General features: G+C 46.3%; 4 protein-coding genes across 6 annotated transcripts; 1 reads left to right on the forward strand and 3 right to left on the reverse strand.

Annotated features, from left to right (window-relative positions):
- Positions 1-1,074: 1,074 nt before the first annotated feature.
- Positions 1,075-15,988, forward strand: LOC6592759 (synaptic vesicular amine transporter). 3 transcript variants are annotated; one of them, XM_002017841.2, is made up of 9 exons: positions 1,076-1,347; positions 2,253-2,483; positions 5,568-6,081; positions 13,726-13,896; positions 13,985-14,123; positions 14,196-14,254; positions 14,332-14,927; positions 14,991-15,308; positions 15,780-15,988. In XM_002017841.2, the coding sequence occupies exons 3-9, from the start codon at positions 5,589-5,591 to the stop codon at positions 15,849-15,851; spliced, it is 1,848 nt and encodes a 615-aa protein (XP_002017877.1). In that variant the 5' UTR covers positions 1,076-1,347; positions 2,253-2,483; positions 5,568-5,588; the 3' UTR covers positions 15,852-15,988. The 3 variants fall into 3 exon arrangements, with proteins under 3 accessions (XP_026841006.1, XP_002017877.1, XP_026841007.1); XM_026985205.1 differs by lacking the exon at positions 15,780-15,988 and having other exon boundaries at positions 1,075-1,347; positions 14,991-15,635; XM_026985206.1 differs by lacking the exons at positions 1,076-1,347; positions 2,253-2,483; positions 15,780-15,988 and adding an exon at positions 4,120-4,439 and having other exon boundaries at positions 14,991-15,635.
- On the reverse strand, positions 7,901-8,577 carry LOC6593096. The gene has a single exon (XM_002017843.2). The coding sequence runs from the start codon at positions 8,566-8,568 to the stop codon at positions 7,987-7,989; it is 582 nt and encodes a 193-aa protein (XP_002017879.2). The 5' UTR covers positions 8,569-8,577; the 3' UTR covers positions 7,901-7,986.
- On the reverse strand, positions 9,864-11,653 carry LOC6592760. Its single transcript, XM_002017842.2, has 3 exons — positions 11,642-11,653; positions 11,408-11,583; positions 9,864-11,348 (listed from the first exon to the last, which is right to left on the reverse strand). The coding sequence occupies exons 2-3, from the start codon at positions 11,547-11,549 to the stop codon at positions 10,351-10,353; spliced, it is 1,140 nt and encodes a 379-aa protein (XP_002017878.1). The 5' UTR covers positions 11,550-11,583; positions 11,642-11,653; the 3' UTR covers positions 9,864-10,350.
- Positions 15,989-16,467: 479 nt separating the features above from the next.
- On the reverse strand, positions 16,468-20,043 carry LOC6592758 (stress response protein NST1). The gene is made up of 2 exons (XM_002017840.2): positions 18,742-20,043; positions 16,468-18,678 (listed from the first exon to the last, which is right to left on the reverse strand). Exons 1-2 carry the CDS (start codon positions 18,755-18,757, stop codon positions 16,877-16,879), a joined length of 1,818 nt encoding a protein of 605 aa, XP_002017876.2. The 5' UTR covers positions 18,758-20,043; the 3' UTR covers positions 16,468-16,876.
- Positions 20,044-21,079: the final 1,036 nt, after the last annotated feature.

The following is a 21,079-nucleotide window of genomic DNA, read 5'->3' on the forward strand; positions in this document are numbered from 1 at the left end:
GCTCCCCCGGAAATTGGCAGAATCAAGGCAACAACACGTTCGGGTTCTGGTTTTATCCGGGCCGATGCCCTGAAAGTATGCAAAGCACCTGTTACTCTCCGAGATAACAAGGGAGCATAAATGGTTGACCTTATTATGCTTAAAGAGGTGGCATATACATAACGATCAGACCATCATGTTCGGAAGCTGTTAAAAGAAGTGTGCGTAAAGAATATGTATAAATAAATTGTATAGAAAACTCTGCAAAACAAAAGCGAGTAAAGAAAACTGTGCGGAAGGTGCAGAAAACCTATTCAACTGACTTGAAGACCTGTATTAAATCATTTAATTTACATATAAAGTCAGAAAGGAAATTGTTAAATAATTCCTAAATGTAGAACAAACTAAAAAAAATTCGATTTAATATTGATCTTTAAGCCGACGTTGGTTGCGGAGTCAAGTGTTATCCAAAAATGTTGGCTATCGTCTGTCCTCCCCTGTTCCGTTCTGCCCAAACACACCCTTGTGCAAACGCGTTGCCACTTAGCGCGAAAATCAATTAGGCATAATGCGTACGTGTGTATGCGTATGTGTGGCCTGCCTCTCCGGCAGCCCCAAAACTCGCTGCATACTTCCAGGCGTAACGCAATTGACAGTGAAAACGGAAGCCCACACACAGATACCCAAACATACGCACATGGACACGGCTACATCCACACACAATGAAGGCAATTGAGCAGAAGCATTGCCGCTGGCAGTTTTCATCAATACTCGGAGTGGGAGTGATGGGAGCGCGAGCGATAACGAGAGAGACAGAGCAGGGCCAAACGGATAACGGGGATGGGATGGTATGGGATGGTATGGGATGGAATGGATGGACTGCAACAGGCAGCGGCAGACAACAAGTGGCAGCGAGTGCCGACTGCGCTGCCTTTGCCTCTGTCTCTATCTCTGCCTTTGCCTCGGCCGCTGGTGCTGTTGCTGCTTCTTCGCATAGTCCTCGCATCCACAGCCGCATCCTGAACGCAGTCGTTCCCTGTCGTTGTCGCTATCGCCGTCGCCTCGTGCGCCGCTGGCGCTCGCTTTGGCTTTCAGTGCGAGATGAGATCTCGTGGCTGATGGACGTGCTAGATTTCCACGTTTCCAGTGCAGCACCAGCACCAGCGCCACACACTGATACTGACACTTGTGGCACTGCCTTATCATTTTGTGTTGGATTGCCACGAAAATGTGGTTTAAAGTTTCATTTTAAACATCAATTCTAACAAATGTGCGACTGAGATAGTGCGTTACCAAACCCCTAAAAGCGGAAACCAACACCCACAAAAAACATCCAAAAATATGTGAAAACTCGCAAGGGAAAAGGGTGTAAGTTCCAGTTGAAAGAGCGACGACGACGCCGACGACCCTCCCAATAAATTATACAATATATTTAAATAGTTTGGTTTTCTTCAACGCATTACGATAATAGTGAAAGTTCTAGTTTAAGCTGAGACTCCAAGTTCCACATGTGAATTTACTCAAACGGGTTTCATTTGCATATCTTGAGATTCGTCAATGTACCGCGGTAAACCCGTCAAAACCGAAACTGAAATTAGCATTTTAAAGCGGCAACAAACGCTGTTAAATATATTGAATGTGCGAGTATTTATTAATCGATTTGAATCGAGCCTGGTGGGCACACAAGATTATTTGCCTGGCTTGTTGGCAAACATGGGAAAAATCGAAGACAAATAATTCATACATATATGTATTTATCTTTGTTTGCCCGGGACAAATAGCCGCAGTCTCATTGAGTAATTTGTGGGGATGGAATCCGATTTTTGTTGACGGTATTTACCTTTTGGGAATCGATTATGTTTGCGAATATTTGGGATAAGTTTTTATTGTTTCAATAGAGTTGTGAAAACATATTATTAACTAAATAAATAAGAGAGAAAAATGCCACAGATACCCGCAATGATAAAGTTTGTAGATATATTTAAAGGTTTCAACATTCAACAACAAAATAAATCTTTCTTCACTGCAACTTATTGTCATAATTCGTACTTTGTGTGAGCTTTCTTTATGGCCAAAGAACTTGCTATTCAGAAGAGCAAACACTTCACTCCACTCAAAAGGAATGCCGCTCGACTTTCAACTAAACATTCCACAAGTGGCTCACAGTTATTCGTTGCATGAAGGACCAGAAAATCCGTTGCACGCTTTTGCACGCTTCTATATTTACACAACCATTTTGCAATTTATTGATTCATTTTATTATACACCCACAGGAATACTCCAACAACGCACGACTTCACCCGCCAAAAGACCGGCCAAATAACACAACCATACCAGCAATCATCATAGCAACATCCACAAGTTTCCTTTGCAATAGAACCAGAAGCAGGACAGACATAAGTACCTTCCACCCGCCCCAAAACTAAAGAGCGTCAGACAAACCAGCAACAGTAGACCCCAGGGCGAAGGAGGAGAAGCCAAGCCGTATATAAAAAATATCCCAGGTGAGTCCTATCTAAACAATATTATTAACAATGAAGCCAGATGAAGAGTTTGAGGACATCATCTTAAAGTATGTTATACCTTGATTCCCTGTCAGAGCTTGTTGTTCGTCTTTCATTCGTTTTCTATGTCAGCTCTCAACCATCAGAGTGATCAAGTCGTATGATCTATGATACCCACTTAGACACGTTCTGGGATGATTGCCAGTTGGCATCGATTTGAACTAATTAGTTTAGAGGGGCTCATTTACACGGCTCCCCCATTTACTATATGGGTGAGCGGCTACCGTTTTGCAATTAAAATGGCAATTACAGAACAATAAGACTTATAGGGGCAATATGCGGGAAATTGCAGCCTTTGATAACAGGTTGAATTTATGAGTTTACTCGCGGATAAGTAATCCAAGCAAAGGTCTCAAGCGTAATAAAACGGACAAAGAGCTCTTATATGTTTTGCTTCAATGTCAAGCTCAAGTCCGTGCTCATGCTCGGAGCTGAGCTGAGCTTCGTGTTAATTAATAAGAATCTGAAAAATGAGCACAATTTAAATAAAGTTGCGTGTCGAAGCTAGTGGAGAAGGCATGTGGCAAGTAGCCGCACTAAATGTTGACCGTCGGCAGTTGAAAATGAATATTGTGCAATTAACAGAAGCTCCACTCAACCTACAGCACAGCTCCTACCCCTACCAGCAGACACAATTATTAGAATAGAAGCAGCGACAACAGCAATCAAAAGAAACAACTGAGAGAGCATAAATAATTAACGAAACAATCGCACTGCATCGGATCGCATCGCATCGCATTGCATCGCAGCGCACGTGCAAGCGGAAGCTGCTTCGCCATCGCTGAATTCTGTATACCCTACACAAGTCTGCTGGCAATGATATTTATTTTAAACTTATCTAAAGGGGTTTACAGATGAGTTGTCCTGAGACCCAAGCAAATCGATTTATCAGATAGCATATAAGACGATGGGAAATGGCTCCAAAAAGTTGCTTATATTGAATAAACTTATTTCTTTTGGGATATTATATTTGAATTTACGAAATGCAATTGTACCCCCACTTTAATATACCAAACAGAGTTTATAGAGTTTCCTCTTGCTTTAATTTATTGTTGTGTGGAATTGCACGGGATGTATCCGGAATATGATCAGATTGAATGGAATTAATTTATAATCTGATCGAAATTGAAAATATTAAACAGTCAAGCTCTGGATGCACAAGTCGAACTGCCAGTTCTTTGTTCTATGAGAGGGCGAAATCGAATTTCGAGTTGTGAGCCAACGGAATTTGCATAATTTTTTATAAGCATTTGCCTTTGTCTGGTTTCGGTTTTCCCATAGGCGTAAAAACCGAAATTGCATGCCAATTGCTAATTAATGATTATTAAAATGTATTTTACACACTTTTCATTGTGCATTCATTTCAAATACAGAGATTCCCGGCCAGAAACACACACAGACAGAGAACGCTCAGACAATTCTGTGTACGGCAAATGACGAACACGAGCGATAAACTAACTAATGCCAAAGGCAGAAAATCTTTTTTGTTTGTGCAAAAATGATTTCGTTTAATAAGCTTCAGGCAGCACGCCAAAGTTTTTAGTTTGAGCTGAGAGCGACGACTTGTCGGTAGAGTCCGCGCCACGAACGACACCAGCCACCGAAGAAAACCAACGAATCGAGAACCGTAGCGTGAGCCGAAAGTGAAAGTGCAATTAAGCTGATTCGATCAGATCAGAGCTTCCTGGTTGCATCTTGACAGAGAACTGCCTTGGGACAGAGTCCCGCCCGCCCTAATTGATATTTCTGTGCGCGTACCGAAGATCGTAAAGCAGTTCAATTGCAATAACAGGGGTTCTATAAATTCTCAAGGCTGTGCGGGAGCTCAGGCTCATTGTGCAACTGATATTCCCGTATCTTAAATAGATACTCTTACAGAAAAGAATTAGCTGTGAGGTAAGATCGAGCAGCATTAACAGATACTCCAGTTACGTGCCTGCTAGGTACATACTACATTCCTATTATTTAAGCAAATGATTGCATTTGTTAGTAGTTAGAACTAATGCCGTCAGCTTTGCTGTTTACATTTAATTTGGACAGATTGGATCAATTAAAATTTAAAATGTAGTAGCGCCTGTCACGCCCCCAAAACGTGACACAGTCGCAGTATAATTCTCATTCGCTTTTATTGAGCGTTGTGCGATGTGCTTCCTAGACCATTTATCAGACACATGCAATCGTATTCCGAATTGAAACATATGGTATCCAGTGACAGACTTGTCATCCGCTCCAAAGAGCATCAATTGAAGCACTTGGACAGGTCCCATAAATATATGCATATATATTCTATTCCTATTGCACAAGCAAATTAGGAAAATTATTTTATGAATGGCTGGGAAGTTGCTTCCACTTTGATTGCATCCATATTCATTTAGTCAATCGTATCGTATCTTTGCATTCGTTTTACCCTCAATTAGAAAACCTTTTTGGCACTAATTGTTGGGTAATTCAATTTTTCGTCGAAAACTTAAAGAACTCGAACCAGCTCCTTCTGGCTCTTTTGTGTCAGTCCCGACACGCTCTCTAAACGAATTATGTTTTCAAATTCAATTTGCGCCCTGCGATAGGCAACGAAAGATGTTTCAATGACAAATGTCGCGCATACGCCCCGTTGTGCCACTGTGTGTTTGTGTGTGTGGGAGTGGATGGGGAAGGCAATTAAATAAATATTTAAATTGTGTATGATTCTATTAAATGCGAGTTCTCGTGTGAAATAAACTTTTTAATTCAAATCGCAAGATATAATTTATTTTTAATTAGCGAAAATCATTGAGGCATAAGGCGAACGCAGCATTGGGAATGGGAATGGGATTGGGATGGTGGTGGGAATAAGACTGGGCACGGGGCTGGCATTGGCGTTGCCGCTCCCGCTGCTGCTGCCACTGCCACCGCCACTGCCACCGCCACTGCCACCGCCACTGCCACTGCCTGAGAAGGAGCTGGCAAAGCCGCTTATAATTTGATTGCAGTTTAAAAGGCAATCCGCTTAGATCTAATCACAGTTGTTCCCTGTCCGACCCTTAGCAACTAGCGGCTAGCGACGCAATGCAATCATCGACTGATGCGGGCAATGGTGGACCAAGAAAACTCTCGCAGAGCACAGCACAGCAGCAGCAGAAACAGCAGTCGGAGATTAGCGCAGGAGCAGCGAGCGGCAGTGAGACCACCTCCTTCACCATAAACGCCAACAATCAGCCGCAACCTCAGCAACAGCATCCTGGTGGCATCAACACACCCAGCAAAAATCCCTTCAAGCAACAGTTGGACAGCAACCAGCAGAATGGCAACATGGACACGGACTGCGGCATTCTCGGCGTTGGCAGGCAGCCCCCGGCCCCGCCGCCGCCCACGTATCAGTCGCAGACGCAGACGGGCCGCCAACCGCCGCCGGATCAGTATCGCCAGGAGGATCCACGCGCTGCCGGGTCCTGGTCCGCCGCCAAGTCCTGGATGGTCAGCTGGCGCGGCTCCAACCGTCTTGTCCTCGTCATCGTTGCCATAGCCCTGCTCCTCGACAACATGTTGCTGACCACAGTGGGTAAGTGCACCTGGGAAATGACTGGATGGGTGGTTTTGATATACATGAATAAATCTTTTTCCCCGGAGCCCATTAGCATTTCATGACCATTTATCTCCTGTGGCTGGTTATCTTTGCAATGGAAGGCAATCGCTTGGAAATGGTCCGTTTCTCCAAAGGGACAGGGGGGTAGAGGAAGTGGAGTGCCGCCATTAAATTACCACAGAGCACCACTTAAGCTAATGACGGTTTTCCTGCTGAACAGAAGCTGTCAATGCTCATCCTCATGTCGGTTCATCAATTCGACTGTCATTGAGTGCTGATGGGAGAGATTTTCAAGATCTGGATGGTAGGAACAACAGTTGTTGGCCATCCATTGGGAGTCAATTAAGCCTCTGATCTTTGTCCAAATCAAATCCTAGTGTATTCTCTAATTTTGCTAATTTTTCGATGAAAAGCCTGCAGGGAAATCAAACCGTAGCCCTAGGCCCAACTAGGTTGTCATGCCCAACCCTGTCGACAACTAATCAATGTTGAAGTACCAATCCTTCGTCATTAACAAAAACCCCATGGCCGCTGACCAATGGACCGAACCGGACTGGGCCGTAACTGAACGGAGCAGCTCCAAGTGGTCGACAGTCAATTAAATAGACACGCACAGGGAGCTGCGTTTTAACTGAAAACCCTCCTGCGTTTGACACTAAAACCCAACCAGGGGAAGCTCTCGTCCGTCCGAGTGGCAGCAGTGGGGTATGGGATGTGTCCGGAGCAAGTGCTTGTGTCAAGTGTCTGGACAAACACATGGACATTGAGTGGGAACGCAGTTGTCCGGCGGTGCTCCAGCTCCAGCCTGCGGCTGTGGCTGTGGCTGACAAATACAACAGGCCACACAAAAAAAAAAATGAAAACGCAAAGGGAGGGGGAGTTTTCTTTGTGCTAAACGTTCATGAATTTAAATCAACAAGTTGGGGCCAGGCCGGCCACCCAGCCGAAGACAAATACACGTAGCGATGGGGAATAGCCGAGAACCAAAGAGGAAAACCACTCGAGCAACTTGTTGAGGGAACGGAAGTGAAAGTCAAAGGAAAAAGCTGAAGCAAAACTATTAGCTCCAGCCCGAACTTTTGTCCTGTTTCTTCTCCAGCCACTGACTGATGGATGGCACGGATGGGGTGGAAAGGAAGGAGAGTGTTCTGGGGAGAGGGCTTTTAGCTTGCGTCTCGAGGCATTTCCACTTAAGTGCTTTCTCCCTTCGCGCTCAAGGTGTTGAAGCGAAAATAGCTGCGAATACTTTTGATTATTTGATTCATTTGATCTCTGTACAGCCACCCTCTATTCAGCCTCATCCCTCCTCCATTGCCCCCGTAGCTGTCGCCATGTTCTGTATCGCATAATATTCTCATAAATTAGATTTAGCCTAGGAGCATGTGGAGATTTATATGGGTCATAGATGTGCTGTTGTCTCGGTCCCTTATCCGTATCCGTACGTATCCCTTCGACGCCCGAATGACTCCAAATTGAATATGCAATAAGGTTTTTGTTTTATTGAAAGAGATTGAATACTTAGTAGAAGAATGAAGCTTTAAATAGGGGTAGATTTGAAAGCATTAAATTGGACCCAAGTTGGGGGTCTTCCGGGCAGCAATAAAACGAAATTACAAAATTATTTAAGTAAGTTATTCAAATACTAAAAAGTTCGTTGTTGTGCTTTAGAGGAATATTGAGAGAGTGATAGTTAGGAGAGTTTTCAAAGGATATAGGACTTATTGTTTAATTTTAGACTTAAACGTTAATAATACTTATTCCAAAATAACTAAGCAATAGCTTAACTAGCCTATGATCTTAGTCTAAAAATGTCGAATATCAGCTATCCACTATCTTGGATGGCCCAAGAAGGATCTCTAAGCCAGCAAGAACTCAAAGCCTTCATGGCTTTGCCTGATGGTCGGCCACGTCCACAGTCTCCAGCTTCTCCAGGCAGGGACCCGGTCGTCGGGTGGGCGTGGTTCTCAGCGAGCGGGCCTTCGTTGAGCCACTGGGCATCAGTTGGTCGAAGCCGCCGGAGCCGTCTTTGTTGAGCGACGCACTGCGGGAGAAGGGCAAGTAGGCGTTCAGCTGCCGCTCCAGCACGTCCTTGTTGATGCTGGTCTCCCAGATCTGCTTCTGGATGATGCTGCTGTAGCGGGCCTCGAAGCTGTGCTGGTGGCGCATGTTCTCGGGTCCCGGTCGCCCTTTGGTTCGCTCCTGGCCGCCGGGCGTGGGCGTGGGCGTTGCCGGCTTGAAGGGGCTGCCCACGGAGGAGTCCTCATCGGACACGGACATGCCTGCCACTAATGGCCGGAAAATTAAAATGCGCCGCGGAAAACTTTGCTTGTTAGCAATGGACTCGCAGGACTCTCCTGTGAGCACCTGCCGCGCTCGCTGCTGAAACGCGAATAAGTCACGGCAGACATCGGGCCCGTCTATAAGTTGCCTTGTTATGTGTGTAATCCATATATTGTTGCGCATTTTCTTTGCTCGTCGGGCGGAGCTTCAAAAGTTCCAAAGTTCCGACTCGCCTGCAAAGTAATTGCTGCGAAGGCAGTCAGCTCTCGGCTCCCTTTGTCTTTGGTTCGCCTTGAAGGCAAAGAACTTTTCTTTTTGGGTTGGGGTTCTTCATGAATTCCGCAAGCCAGGACTGGAGGCAAAGGTCACAATCGTGCGGCTTTTTCGCTGTTTTTTGCTTTCATGCCAGACGCAATGAGTCATTGGGAAAAATGCCCATCCCCCCTATCGATATTCGAAGCAAATCTGAATACTGAAGCGTCAGTCATAAAATCAACGAAGGCAACGACAACTTGCCACGTGTGGCATTCAGCCAGTTGCAGGTGTCGCCGACATGGGGCGCGACAGAAACCAGAGCCAAAAGGAAGTTTCCCTTCGAATCGGCTGACAGTTGAAGCCCTATTACCCGCTCGTTTGACGGATACGTAATGTTCATAATTAGTTTACGTCCTGTCTACAGTGAATCCAAGACAAATAGTTCTCCAAGCGGCATAAAAAGGGGCCGGCATCTAGGGGCCTAAGTTCGAACTTTCATGGTGCTGATTTCGAATCAAATCCTATAGATCTTTCACCTAGTAACAGCTAATTATTCAGTAGATTAAAACTCCTAAAACCACCATTGGACTTGATCGAAAATGGCGGAAAATTCACTAAAGAATTCCAACTACTCGTATACTTTATTTTTCAATCATAATTTATTTTCATTATATCAAGGCCGATCTATCCAAATGGCAGGCATATTAAGTGACGGATCGGTTATATTCATACAAAATGCACGAAACTTTTTTCTTCCTTGAGCCATGTCATAAGGGAAAATTCTACCGTGCCATTTTCATTAAAAAAACTTTACCCAAAACTTTATTTTATTATTTACCATGCAACATTTCCACAATTACACTGATTACGCTTTTTGCTTTCCCGGATCGCGCCCCTTAAACCACAGAGAATGTCAAAATCAACAATGAAGTCAGAACCAAAATCAAAACAAAAGAAAGTGGGCGTGGCCCAGGGCGCCGGCTAATCCAAAAATAAACGAAAGCCGAACCAAATTCCAAGCAAAAGAAAACTTTCAATGGCAACGAAACAAAAACGGAAATCAATAAAATCCACAAAAGGTTGTGGGATATTAATAAGTACAAGGAGCCTACTATTCCCTACCTAAAAAGCGGGTACAGTGATTTTCAGTATTAAAAAAAATGAATTTACCTTTACCCAGGAACACCCAAGACCAGAGAAAACAGTCAAAGTTGTCCAAGGGTTTGCCACAATTCGTTGGGATCTGTGACTGTTTACCCATTTGTTGCGGTTTGTTTTAATAGCATGTTAATAGGACAAGAACAAAGGCTGGTAGAGCTGGCTCCCCTACTCTACCTTTAAGGCGTGGCACTTCTGTGGCCCCATAAATATAACGCTTGTTGTCTTCCGAGGTAAACACGTGCGGAAACATTTAGCAAAGTTTCGCACAGGCAAATAGTCCTCAAATACGATATGGTATGGTATGGGACGAACCTTGAGGTTGGGCAAATTAAACACTCTTACCACTTGAATGCCAATGAACTTTGAATAGCTCTATGGAAGGGAAACAGAGACAAGCGATCGCCTAGCGTTATATACAGAGGACCTTAGCCCCCTGTCATATCGGACGCCGATCACCCAAAACTTGTTTACATTATAGTAAGATGGAATATACTTGGGCTTTATTAATTACAACTCAGAAATAATAATAATAATGGTACGATTTCCCAGCTAAAGCTGGCACAACTCACTGAAACTGACGCTCAGTGCATCCTCTGCAGAGCCAGCAACCGAGGGCAACAGTCCCTTCTTGGGCAGGCTGGGCATGAAGATGTGGAGCTGCTTCCGGCTGTCCAGGCTGACAGAGGAACCGGCACCGTTGGCGGCCAGTCCCCGACTGCTGTGCGGCGGCGTGCGCGTCTCCTCGGAATGCGAGGGGGAGGCGGCAGCCCCACTGTACAGCCGGGCGGATGCCAACTGTCCGGCCAGACGTCTCGTGGCACTGGCACTGCTGCTCAACGCACAGAGATCAATGTTGCGGGCCGGTCGATTGAGGCGAACGGGAATGCCCTCCTTGTTGAAGATGATAGTTATGGGCTTGGCATTTGCATTGGCTGAGGCGGAAGTGGAGGAGCAGGTAACCACTGTGTGGTTAGAGGTCTGCTGCGGTTTGGCACTGGGCTTTCTTGCCACCGAGCGCTGGTGGCTTGCGGCCGTCGTCGCCATTCGCTTGAGGCTCACTCCACGGTGCTGGATGCGCTGGCTCCTCTGGTTGGACCTGGTCACCTGGGCACTGCTGGTGACTGGCTGGATGGGAGCCTCTTTCACAATGTCCGTCCGTCCGGCCAGGTCCAGCCAGTGGAGCACTCGCTCGGCCAGACGCTCCTCGGGATTGCTCGCCGTCACGGAGAGTGTGCTGGGGTCCTGCAGCGAGCTGCGTCTCGATTGATGCTCCGCCAGATGGTGGTCCAGGTGGTAGGTCTTTCCCCTGCTTAGCAGCCAGGCGCGCCTCTTGGCCTGACGACTGTTCTGTCTTTGCTCTTTGCTGCCGCCCAGCGCCGTGGCCGAGCCTGAGGTGGGATTCATTCTTCCGGCCAAAGCAGGAAAGGACTGTTGCTGCTGCAGGGTCAGCTTGGTGGCATCCAGCAGCAGATACTCGTCTAGAAGCTCGATACTTTCCTCCGGCGACTGTTCGTACTCCTCGTAGGATTGGGTCTGCGGATAGTTCGCTGTGGGATGCAGTAGTCCATCACGCACTGACCGTTTGGCAGATACACCTGCAACTTACCTTTCGGTCGCGTCCTCTGGCGCATCCAGCGCTGCCTCTGACGCGGCTCGTAGTCGAGGATGAAGTGCCGCCTGCCTATCGTCTCCTGCCACACGGAGCGGACAAACAGAGGCCTGCTGGCCGACTCCCAAATGGGACGCATTTCCTGCTTAGTCTCAGTCTCCGCCTCTCCCCCTCTGAGTAATTAAATGATTTGCATATTAATGGATCCAACAACCAACTCGGGGAGGATACTTTTGTGGCTGCTTTGCCTGTGGTCCTGTGCCTCGTCGCTTGTCGATGACTGACTGCTTCGCCAGTTGCTGCCTCACTGCCGCCGCTGTTTGGCTTGACGACGCCGCCAATGCCGCCACCATCATCGCCAGCGCAGCGAATGTCGCCCTGCATATCGATGTATCTGTGACCTGTGGATGGGCCACAGGGATGGGCAAAGGTCCCTGCTGTTTGTCACTTATTATTTGTAACTTTTTTAACCTTTTAGAGAAGAGCTTAAGTTCTGTTGACAAGGCTTACTTGAACTTGAACGAAAGTGGTTTGCCAAACCGATTTGGATCGAAATGGTCCCGATTATGTCGTAAAATATTGAACAACAGGCTGGAAAGTGTGATAGCATTACCTTCAAAGACGTTTATGAGTGAATCGAGGGACTCTTATCATAAATTCAGATATTTAACCAATGAATTGTTTAAAGATCGAAGGATCGTTATACGGGTGAATAAGTCTCCATCTTTTCTTTGTGAAATCACCCATTCCTCTAACAAAATAGAATAATTTGCGTACTAGAATACCAAGTCTCGTAGCCCTGGCCACCTCCAGCACCAGCTCCAGCTCCAGCTCCAGTCCCTGTTTGTTTGTTTGTCTGGCTGCATGGCTGCCTGACTGCCGGAGTCGCTTTCCTTTTGGCTTTGCGGTTTTAAGTGTCTTCGACACGCGAAATGCAACCGGAGCAGCGACTGGGTAACTTCTGCTCCACCACCACGAGCACCCAATCCCCCATCAAACCCAAGCCATCCCTCGATATGCTGCACGTGCTTTTCCAGAATGATTATTTTTTGTGTGTCAAAAGCTTTGGAGACAGTTTAATGAGTGGCTGGGGACTTGATACCTACAAATTACTAGGCAACAGTTTTCTTTTTGTCGCATAAAATCGGTTGGCTAATCGTTTGGATGTTGTGGCATTCCAAGTGGTTAACCCCAATTAAAGGAATCGTACGAAATTTGCATACATTTCCGCTTGCATGTCATTCCATGGACTTCCAAAGGGTTTTGTTGCCGAATGGGGGTTTCCTTTTTGGCAAGGCTGCCAAATGGCAAGTCGGCTTACATGGCCGACATATGTGACAGGTGGATGTGGTTGACACGAGGCATCATAAGTCTAAGGCAAAGTCGGTTCCAGGTCGGGCGAGACTTCCACTTTCGCTTGAACTCATTGGAAGACACCGGGGCCTCGTACCGAGGCAGCACGAGGCAGCACAAGCCTGCAGCAAGGAGTTATGAAGGCGCCTATGCATATGAGTAGAAGTAGAAGTTTTACTATGTACCTGACCCCACAAACCAACATAAAAGCCCCAATTAATGGCAGACCCACACCCCCATATGGCTCCACTCGTTATGTCAGTGGGATAACCACGAATCCCTGTCTATGTAGACGACTCCACGTACAAACAAATTACCTCAACAGTACATACTTCAAACTACTTTCAACACTCACTCAACCAGCGGGCAACTCAATTGAAAAGCCCGTATCCCCATTCCCATTCCCATTCCCATTGCCATCAGCCGTGTCCGACCTCGGCCTAGCCTTTGGCAGGAAATGCAATTACGAGTACCAGCCCGAGTACGGCAAATGTTGAGTGATGCAGTCGTTTTACTGGTGTTGATAATAAATATAAACTGAGTCGAAACATGCAACAAACAAATTGAATTTCCCCTAGATGGGGTAAGGGGAAGGGACAGGTTATGCTAGAGGCGGCCAGAACACCGACTGGGGATCCCCTTTTGGAGAGTCAATTAAACGCATCGTCGTCTCGCCTTGGTGGCGTATGCACAATTTTTGCCCTGCCTGCCTGGTTGGCCCTCCTTTTTTGTTGCCGGTTGCAACTCAATTAGGCCGAGGCAATCTCTGGCGCTGGCAAAGCAATTATAAAACTTTTAGCACCAAATGCAATTAAAGAGCGGCCGTGGCGGCGCAGCTATAGACTTGCTTTCGGCAACAGCGCCATCCAGCGGCCGCTTAGGGTAATTGCAGGAACATCTTTTTTGTGTGTTTTCTGTTCCTTTTTAATTACACCTTCCGTAACCCACCGCATCGTACACAGTGCCCATCATACCCGAGTTCCTGTACGACATACGACATCCGGACGCCCCGCTCGACAGCTATGCCCGCACACCACTCACCTTTCACACCCCGCCACCGCCCACGCCGTGTCCGTGCAACAAGGATGGCAGCGAGGCGGCTCCCCTTGAGATCTCCACCATGAGTCCGGAGGGTAAGTGAGCAGCAGTCTAATTGGCAACGCGTTAAAAATATGACTTACGGTGGTACCCCCAATCCGTTCCCCCCATTCCATCCCACAGAGAACGAGACCTACTACCGGGAGCTAGAGGAGCGGCACAACGAGCTGGTTGGAGAGACGGTCGAGGTTGGCCTGCTGTTCGCCTCGAAGGCCTTCGTCCAGCTGCTGGTTAATCCGATTGTGGGACCCCTTACGCACCGGTAAGTTAACGAGCAGTCATACCCGTAGGGCTGCAATGATGACTGTGCCCCTTTGCCTTTCCCGTTTCCCAGCATTGGATATAGCATACCGATGTTCGCCGGCTTCGTGATAATGTTCCTCTCCACGATAAGTGAGTTTCCTTTAATTGGCTAGAAAAAGTTACCACAGCTCAGAGCCTTAACTTCGCCAATCCCACTCTCTCCGTAGTCTTCGCTTTTGGTCGCTCCTATTTGGTACTGTTTGTGGCCCGAGCTCTGCAGGGAATCGGTTCGTCCTGCTCTTCGGTGTCGGGCATGGGAATGTTGGCGGATCGCTTTACGGACGACAAGGAGCGTGGCAATGCCATGGGCATTGCCTTGGGCGGCCTGGCGTTGGGCGTTCTCATTGGCCCGCCCTTTGGCGGTGTCATGTACGAGTTTGTGGGCAAGTCAGCTCCATTCCTGATTCTGGCTGCCTTGGCTCTGGGCGATGGCCTGCTGCAGCTGTTCATGCTGCAGCCATCGGTGCAGAAATGCGAGTCCGAGCCGCCATCTCTGAAGTCTCTGGTCAGTGATCCGTACATACTGATTGCCGCTGGGGCGATCACCTTTGCCAACATGGGTATTGCCATGCTGGAACCTTCGCTGCCGCTGTGGATGGTCGACAACATGGGAGCCACTCGCTGGGAGCAGGGCGTGGCCTTCCTGCCGGCCTCCATTAGCTATTTGATTGGCACGAATCTCTTCGGACCCCTGGGACACAAGATTGGACGCTGGTTTGCCGCCTGCCTCGGCCTGATCATCATTGGAGCTTGCCTGATCTTTGTAAGTCTTGTTTCAACAAGTCTGAATTGGGTTTGAGCTCGAACTCATTGAGAAATATTGCAGATACCCATGGCCACTTCAATTACACACCTGATTATTCCCAACGCCGGCCTTGGCTTTGCCATTGGCATGGTCGACTCTTCGATGATGCCGGAGCTGGGCTATCTTGTGGACATCCGACATTCAGCCGTCTATGGCAGCGTCTACGCTCTGGGTGACGTGGCCTTCTGCGTGGGCTTTGCTGTGGGACCTGCCCTCTCCGGCTCCCTGGTGAAGAGCATCGGTTTCGAGTGGATGCTGTTCGGCATAGCTATTCTCTGCTTCATTTACGCCCCGCTCCTTACTTTCCTCAAGAATCCACCGACCAGCGATGAGAAAAAGGTACGTATGGCCAGAGAAGCCGCTGCGGCTGCGGCTGCTGCTGCTGCTGAACCGGAAACGGAACTGGCCAATGCCAGTGCCGTCGGCGGTAATTCGATTCCCCAGCTGACGGCATCCTGTCCAGCCATTATGCATGGCACGGCAGAGCTTGGAAAGTCGAACGAAGCATACGAGAGCGAGAGGCTCTAGGTGCAGGCGCTTGCCTTTAAGTTTATGTTTTCAATGTCTGAGATGAAATTGAATTTGTAGCCTTAAGCGTTATTAGTGCCTTTCCAATCGAGATCGCTTAAGTATTTAGTTTTTGTATTATTAGTCATTATCATTGTTTTAGCGTTAAGTTCTTCTTAATTTGATTGTAATAAAACTTTTAATTTGTATTTATTTGTCACCGCCTGAGTTTCATTGTCTTGTGCATGCCTGAAAATACTAATCCTAATACTACTATCCTCCGCTCTACTCCATTCCTTGCAGTCATTAATCTACGGACGCGATCGAGAACAGGTACGTTATGTCACCTATCAGAACTACGACGAAGACGAATAAAGGCCGAACCGAACCCCACTATGACTAAAAATAAACTCCAACGCAATGTCGCCGAAAGAGTGACCAAAAATTACAAAAAAATATGTGAAAGAAGATGCAAAACTAAGTAAACGACAAAAAAAAAGAAAAGGAAACACAACCAACAATATCAGATATATCATATGCAATTTCAAATGAAATCGTTATTATTGTTCAATGTTATGGTGTTAAATAACCCTTCTTCTACTATCATATCGAAAAGAAACCTCCTATAGATCCACAGCTACAAACCAAGAAATCGCACACGTTAAGAACAAGCACAGCCCCAAAATTTAAATCCATTAATCAGAGAAAATTTAGTATTTATAGAGCTCTATATGACGGGCATGATGTTCGGGGAAGACGGGTAAAGTTTTGACTGGGAACGAAATATCATAGACTTCTTCTATGTGTTTGATGAGAGTCCTTCCAAAACAACGATCTTAAGAGCCCTACTATATACCGGAGGCAATTTAGTGACCAAATGTTTATTATTGAATTAATTGGAACTATTGAAAAACGATATTAGAGTTTCATTACAAGGTACAGTCGTTGCATCGAACACAAACAGATGCAACTGTATGTATGTAAAGTTTGCTGAGCTTTTAGGAGTTCTATCCAAAACACTACTCCCAGAATAGAAGGTTTTATTGCTGTGTCAAAGGCGCCTGCAATTGCATTGATTTAATGGGGGGGGAATCTAGGATATCTAGCCCTCATATACTTTGAAAAAATAACGAACACAATCTGTGGGAACCTACACTTTTTTATTGATTTTTTTTCCTTTCTACCCAATTAAAAACAAAAGTCCGAGAACTTTAAGTCAGCTTAAACGAGTGCCGCATCTGTATCTGGGAACGATTCGACGAGTACATACGTATGTAGGTGGGGTCAAGATCAGCTCAACTCTGGAACACATTCCCGTTGCGTTCCGCTCTGAATTTACCCGCCTGAAGAGCGGGGTTCCAGAATTTTCCTGATATTGATCCTACCTACAAACTCTACCTCTACTCGCACATACGCATCGTACGCGAGGTGTTATCCGCATAGACGTTGATATTGACATTCAAGGACTGCACAGAGCTGTCCTCCCCCTGTCGCATCCGACTGGTGCTCACACGTGGAGCCACACCCGGCATGGGTGAATGACTTCGTAGCCGCACTTGGTTCATTGAGAACTCCACGTCCCTGTCACCCGGACCCGAGGTGGTTATCCTAATGGGGATGTTATTTAGCCTGGTGAGAATGGGGGAATGGGAGCCAGAGCTTCCATTCAGCTTCTTCTGCTCGTTCAGCCCTGTGGCCGATGGCCGACGCAGGCTGGAATTGCTACCATTGGTGGTTACCGTTACATGGATGTTGCCATTCGACGTGCCAGAACTGGTCCGCTCTAGACTCCTGGGACGATTGACAGTAGGAGCTGTGGTAAACATGGCGACGGGAGGCACAGTGGGAGCTGTAGTTAACAGGGAGGCAGGAGGTACAGGAGGAGCTGTGGCTTTCTTTAGGCCCCTCAGGGATGTCAGATTCTTGGAGCAGTTCTGAAGACGCTGTGCCCGCTTACTGGCCGCGGCAGGTGGGCGGTCCAGGAAGGGGACCATCCCGGGCAGACGATCGTTGGAGGTACGTCTGTTCAAGTGAGAGGTCATCATCAGGGGGGATGTGGGCATGGCACGCATCGGTACTTCCTGCCGCTTCCACTGTTCCCGTCGTAGGTGTTCTTGGTACTCATGGTACTCTCTCCGTCGCTGCGACTCCCTTTCCAGCTCTCTGAGGCGGTCTTTCTCCCTCTCCACCTCGAGCTCGAGGAGGCGCTCGTATTCTCTTTGCCTCTCCTGCTGGCGCAGATTTTCTCGCTCCCTCTCCCGCTGCCTGGCGCGTTCTCGCTGCATTTTCAGCTCCTGATCCCACTCCCGTTGATTGGCCTCCTCGTCCGAGCCTCTCCTGGGCTTTTTGTCGGCCACATTGAACTTGGACAATCGCTTGTCTATATCGAAGGTGACGGGGGATCGGCTGGCACTGCTGGAGCGCTTACGTCTCTCCGGCTGCTTTGCCTTGTCCGTGTTGTTCAACAGACAAGTGTCCGTCTCAATCTTGATTGTTAAATTGTTGTCCGTCTCCGATTCAGAGTCCAAGGCGCCGATGTTGATGTTGATCTCGCAACCGCTGTAGCCGCTTCTCTTAGGCAGAAGCTGGATGTTGGAACTGGTTCTAGTGGCAACGGATCGTTGCCACTCCCTTTCCCTCCTGTCAAACGAGGCCGCAGAGGCGCTCCTAGGTACTCCAGTCTTCAGCACATTACCGCTGCCACTCCGCACCAACGACGAGGTGCTCTGGCCCCGAACCATTGCCTGATAATCGCCACGGTTGCAGCAGCTCCTCAGAAGCGGAGAATTCGTCACTTCTACGGGAGCCTTGGGCGAGAGCCGGCGTGGTGGCTGAGGTACCGTTGAGACACTGCGCACCTCTGGCGGGCGCTGGCAGACACCGGAGAAGGTTCGTCGAATCGGAGTGGTGGGAATGGACTGGAAGTCCCGCAGGAACCTACGGCGCCTGTGTTCCGTGAAGGCCGTGGTGCTCTGCGGACTCGGCTTCGCGCTCGGTGCGTACTCGGGATCGCTGGAAAACTTGGGATTGCGGTAGAATGTCTCGAATTGCGGCGTGTGGCAGGGGAGCGGCTCTGGCCCTGGCCTCTGGTAGTGCTGTACTGGGTAGATGGGTCGATCGGCATACCGAAAATTGTACGATTGAATTTTAAATGGATCGCCGCGAAAGATGTCGGGAGTAGGGCGATTCGTATGCAGTCCATCTGCAGAGAAAGGGACTATGTAAATTATTATGGACTGTTTGGGCTAAGACAAGGAGGCCTTACGCATTGCATGACTCATTTCGTGCTAGTAATTTTGTGCTTTCCGAAGACGTTCTGCCAAAGGGATTGGTAATATTGCATTCCAATCATATAAATGAAAATTTTTTGTTAATGTTAAAAGAACTCCAAAGAAAGTGTGTTTCATTGATGTGAAACCGAAAAACCAGGCACCCTTGTTCTCTCCGATTCTCGAATTCTGGAAGACAAAGTGCTGCCCGTTCCTAGGCTCCCCAGCCCCATTAAAGCTTTCTGGCAATACGGCGTGACATTTGACACGGGCTTTATCGGGCTACTCGATATCGAACCCGACCTTCTTTAAATAAATCAATTTAAAATTTAAAGTTGTTAAAGCTAAAGTTAGTTATCGGAATCTAGTTGAATATCCCAGTAACATATACTCCTAAACTATCACACATTATTATATACGTATATTCGCAATACACTCTTGTAAAATTGTTGCCCACATAGCACACACACACACACAAGTTATCTGACACATTTAGGGAACTCTTATAGGCTTGTGGTACCAACTGTACTTGGAATCCATTTCCATAGCATATACGAATGGATAGGCTAAGATCGAATCCAGTGAAATGCGTGCACAATTTGTGAGTTTTTATTTGCATTTTATGTCTCCAATTACATTTACAAGTGGGGAATGAAATCGCTAAGGTGAGTTACCCCACAAACTTCATTCAAACTACATAAAGTTCTTTCGTATACAGAGAGTCTCGAACTAGGAGTATTCGCACCCAAAATTTGAATGTTTCCCTCATGCGTATTACCGATTTCGTTCCCCGACTTACTCAGATCAACTTGGATCAATCGGATACTGCCGCAAGACTCTTGAATGGCTGCAAGTGTCTTTAAGTGTTATGATCACGTACAGGATCATGTAAAATCCCAAATTTTTAATGCAACATAGCGCCACCTGAATAGGGCCACCTTGGAATACATTTTTGTGCACGCATTGAGCAGGATCCATAGAGGTAAATAGCTCTGTAGTACTAGGCCAGATCGGTAAAACGAAGAAAGTTGAAAAGCAAACAAAATGTAGTAAATCGCAGGTATACAATGAGGTTATATTGAAAAATTGTACATACGCATAGCTGAAGTACTTGCTGATTATCATCGTTGTTCCATTGTTGTGAAACTTTAACTATACAAAAAATATCTAATACCTACTCGTATTGACTTGTAATCCAATCATAATCCACATAGACTTTGACTTTGTGTTCGTTGTAACTTTTCACGCTTTGAAGAATTGCCGAATTCAATCATGCAAACACACACATTTTATAGTATATTAACCAATTCAGAGATTTGATATTACATATACTCGTAAAGGCAGGCTTGCATATGTATGAGATGTATTTTTGCGGTACATGAGCATTGTACAGGGTATGCAACCTGTACATCATATGTATTTAAATGTATCTATACTGATCTGATATTTAGCAACAGGTTTAGTTCGGTTTTCATAAGGTTATATTGTATAACCTTGTGCTTTGGTTCCCCGTTCGGGGGACTCAGCATTCAATATAGACGTGTGAATTAGACAATATAGCTTATAAATGAACAACAACAACATAAATATTACGCATACTCCTAGTATAACTCATATTCAAATCGTTATTGTTATCTAACTATGTTTAAATGTTCAAAAAAAAGTGTAATCGATTGCAAAATACGATTTAAAAACACACACAAAAAGCTGGTATGGGGTCAAACAAAGCTATTATGCTACTACAATTAACCAAAGCGTTTTGTGCACAGTATTCAATATACACTATACTACGAAATACACACTAAAATACTAAATTTAACAACTTACCGTATGTATTTGCTATATATGAGATAATCGCACACACATACTCTCTCTCAAGTTCACATGCGAATGACCGCAGGAAAACCAAATACTATCTTCGTTTCTATAGTTTAGCGCGAGCATATTAGTCAAAACACAACACAATATGATACGAGCTATTTATACAAACTAAATTTACCATAGTCCTTAGATTATTATCACACTTACACACACTACAAACGATGTGACGATGAGTACTCATGCCATGCCATGTTTAGGGTGAGAGCCGGGAGAAACCTAACCAGAAAACTTACATTTATTAAGCCAAACGGTGACCGAGTAGAATATATTACCAACAAACCACTTATAAAATTATATGAATACAATATTATAGCTATTATATATATAATCTATGCACTAGTCGTTGGACAAATGTTTATTTCATAGAGATACTTATAACAATATATCGGGATAAATAAACTAAATTGCGTTGAGTTTACTATACTCGAGCTCGCCCTTATCTTATAAATTGGA

The sequence above is a fragment of the Drosophila persimilis genome, unplaced genomic scaffold (assembly GCF_003286085.1).
Source record: "Drosophila persimilis strain 14011-0111.01,24,50 unplaced genomic scaffold, DperRS2 tig00000002-arrow-pilon, whole genome shotgun sequence".
NCBI classification, from domain to species: Eukaryota; Metazoa; Arthropoda; class Insecta; order Diptera; family Drosophilidae; genus Drosophila; species Drosophila persimilis.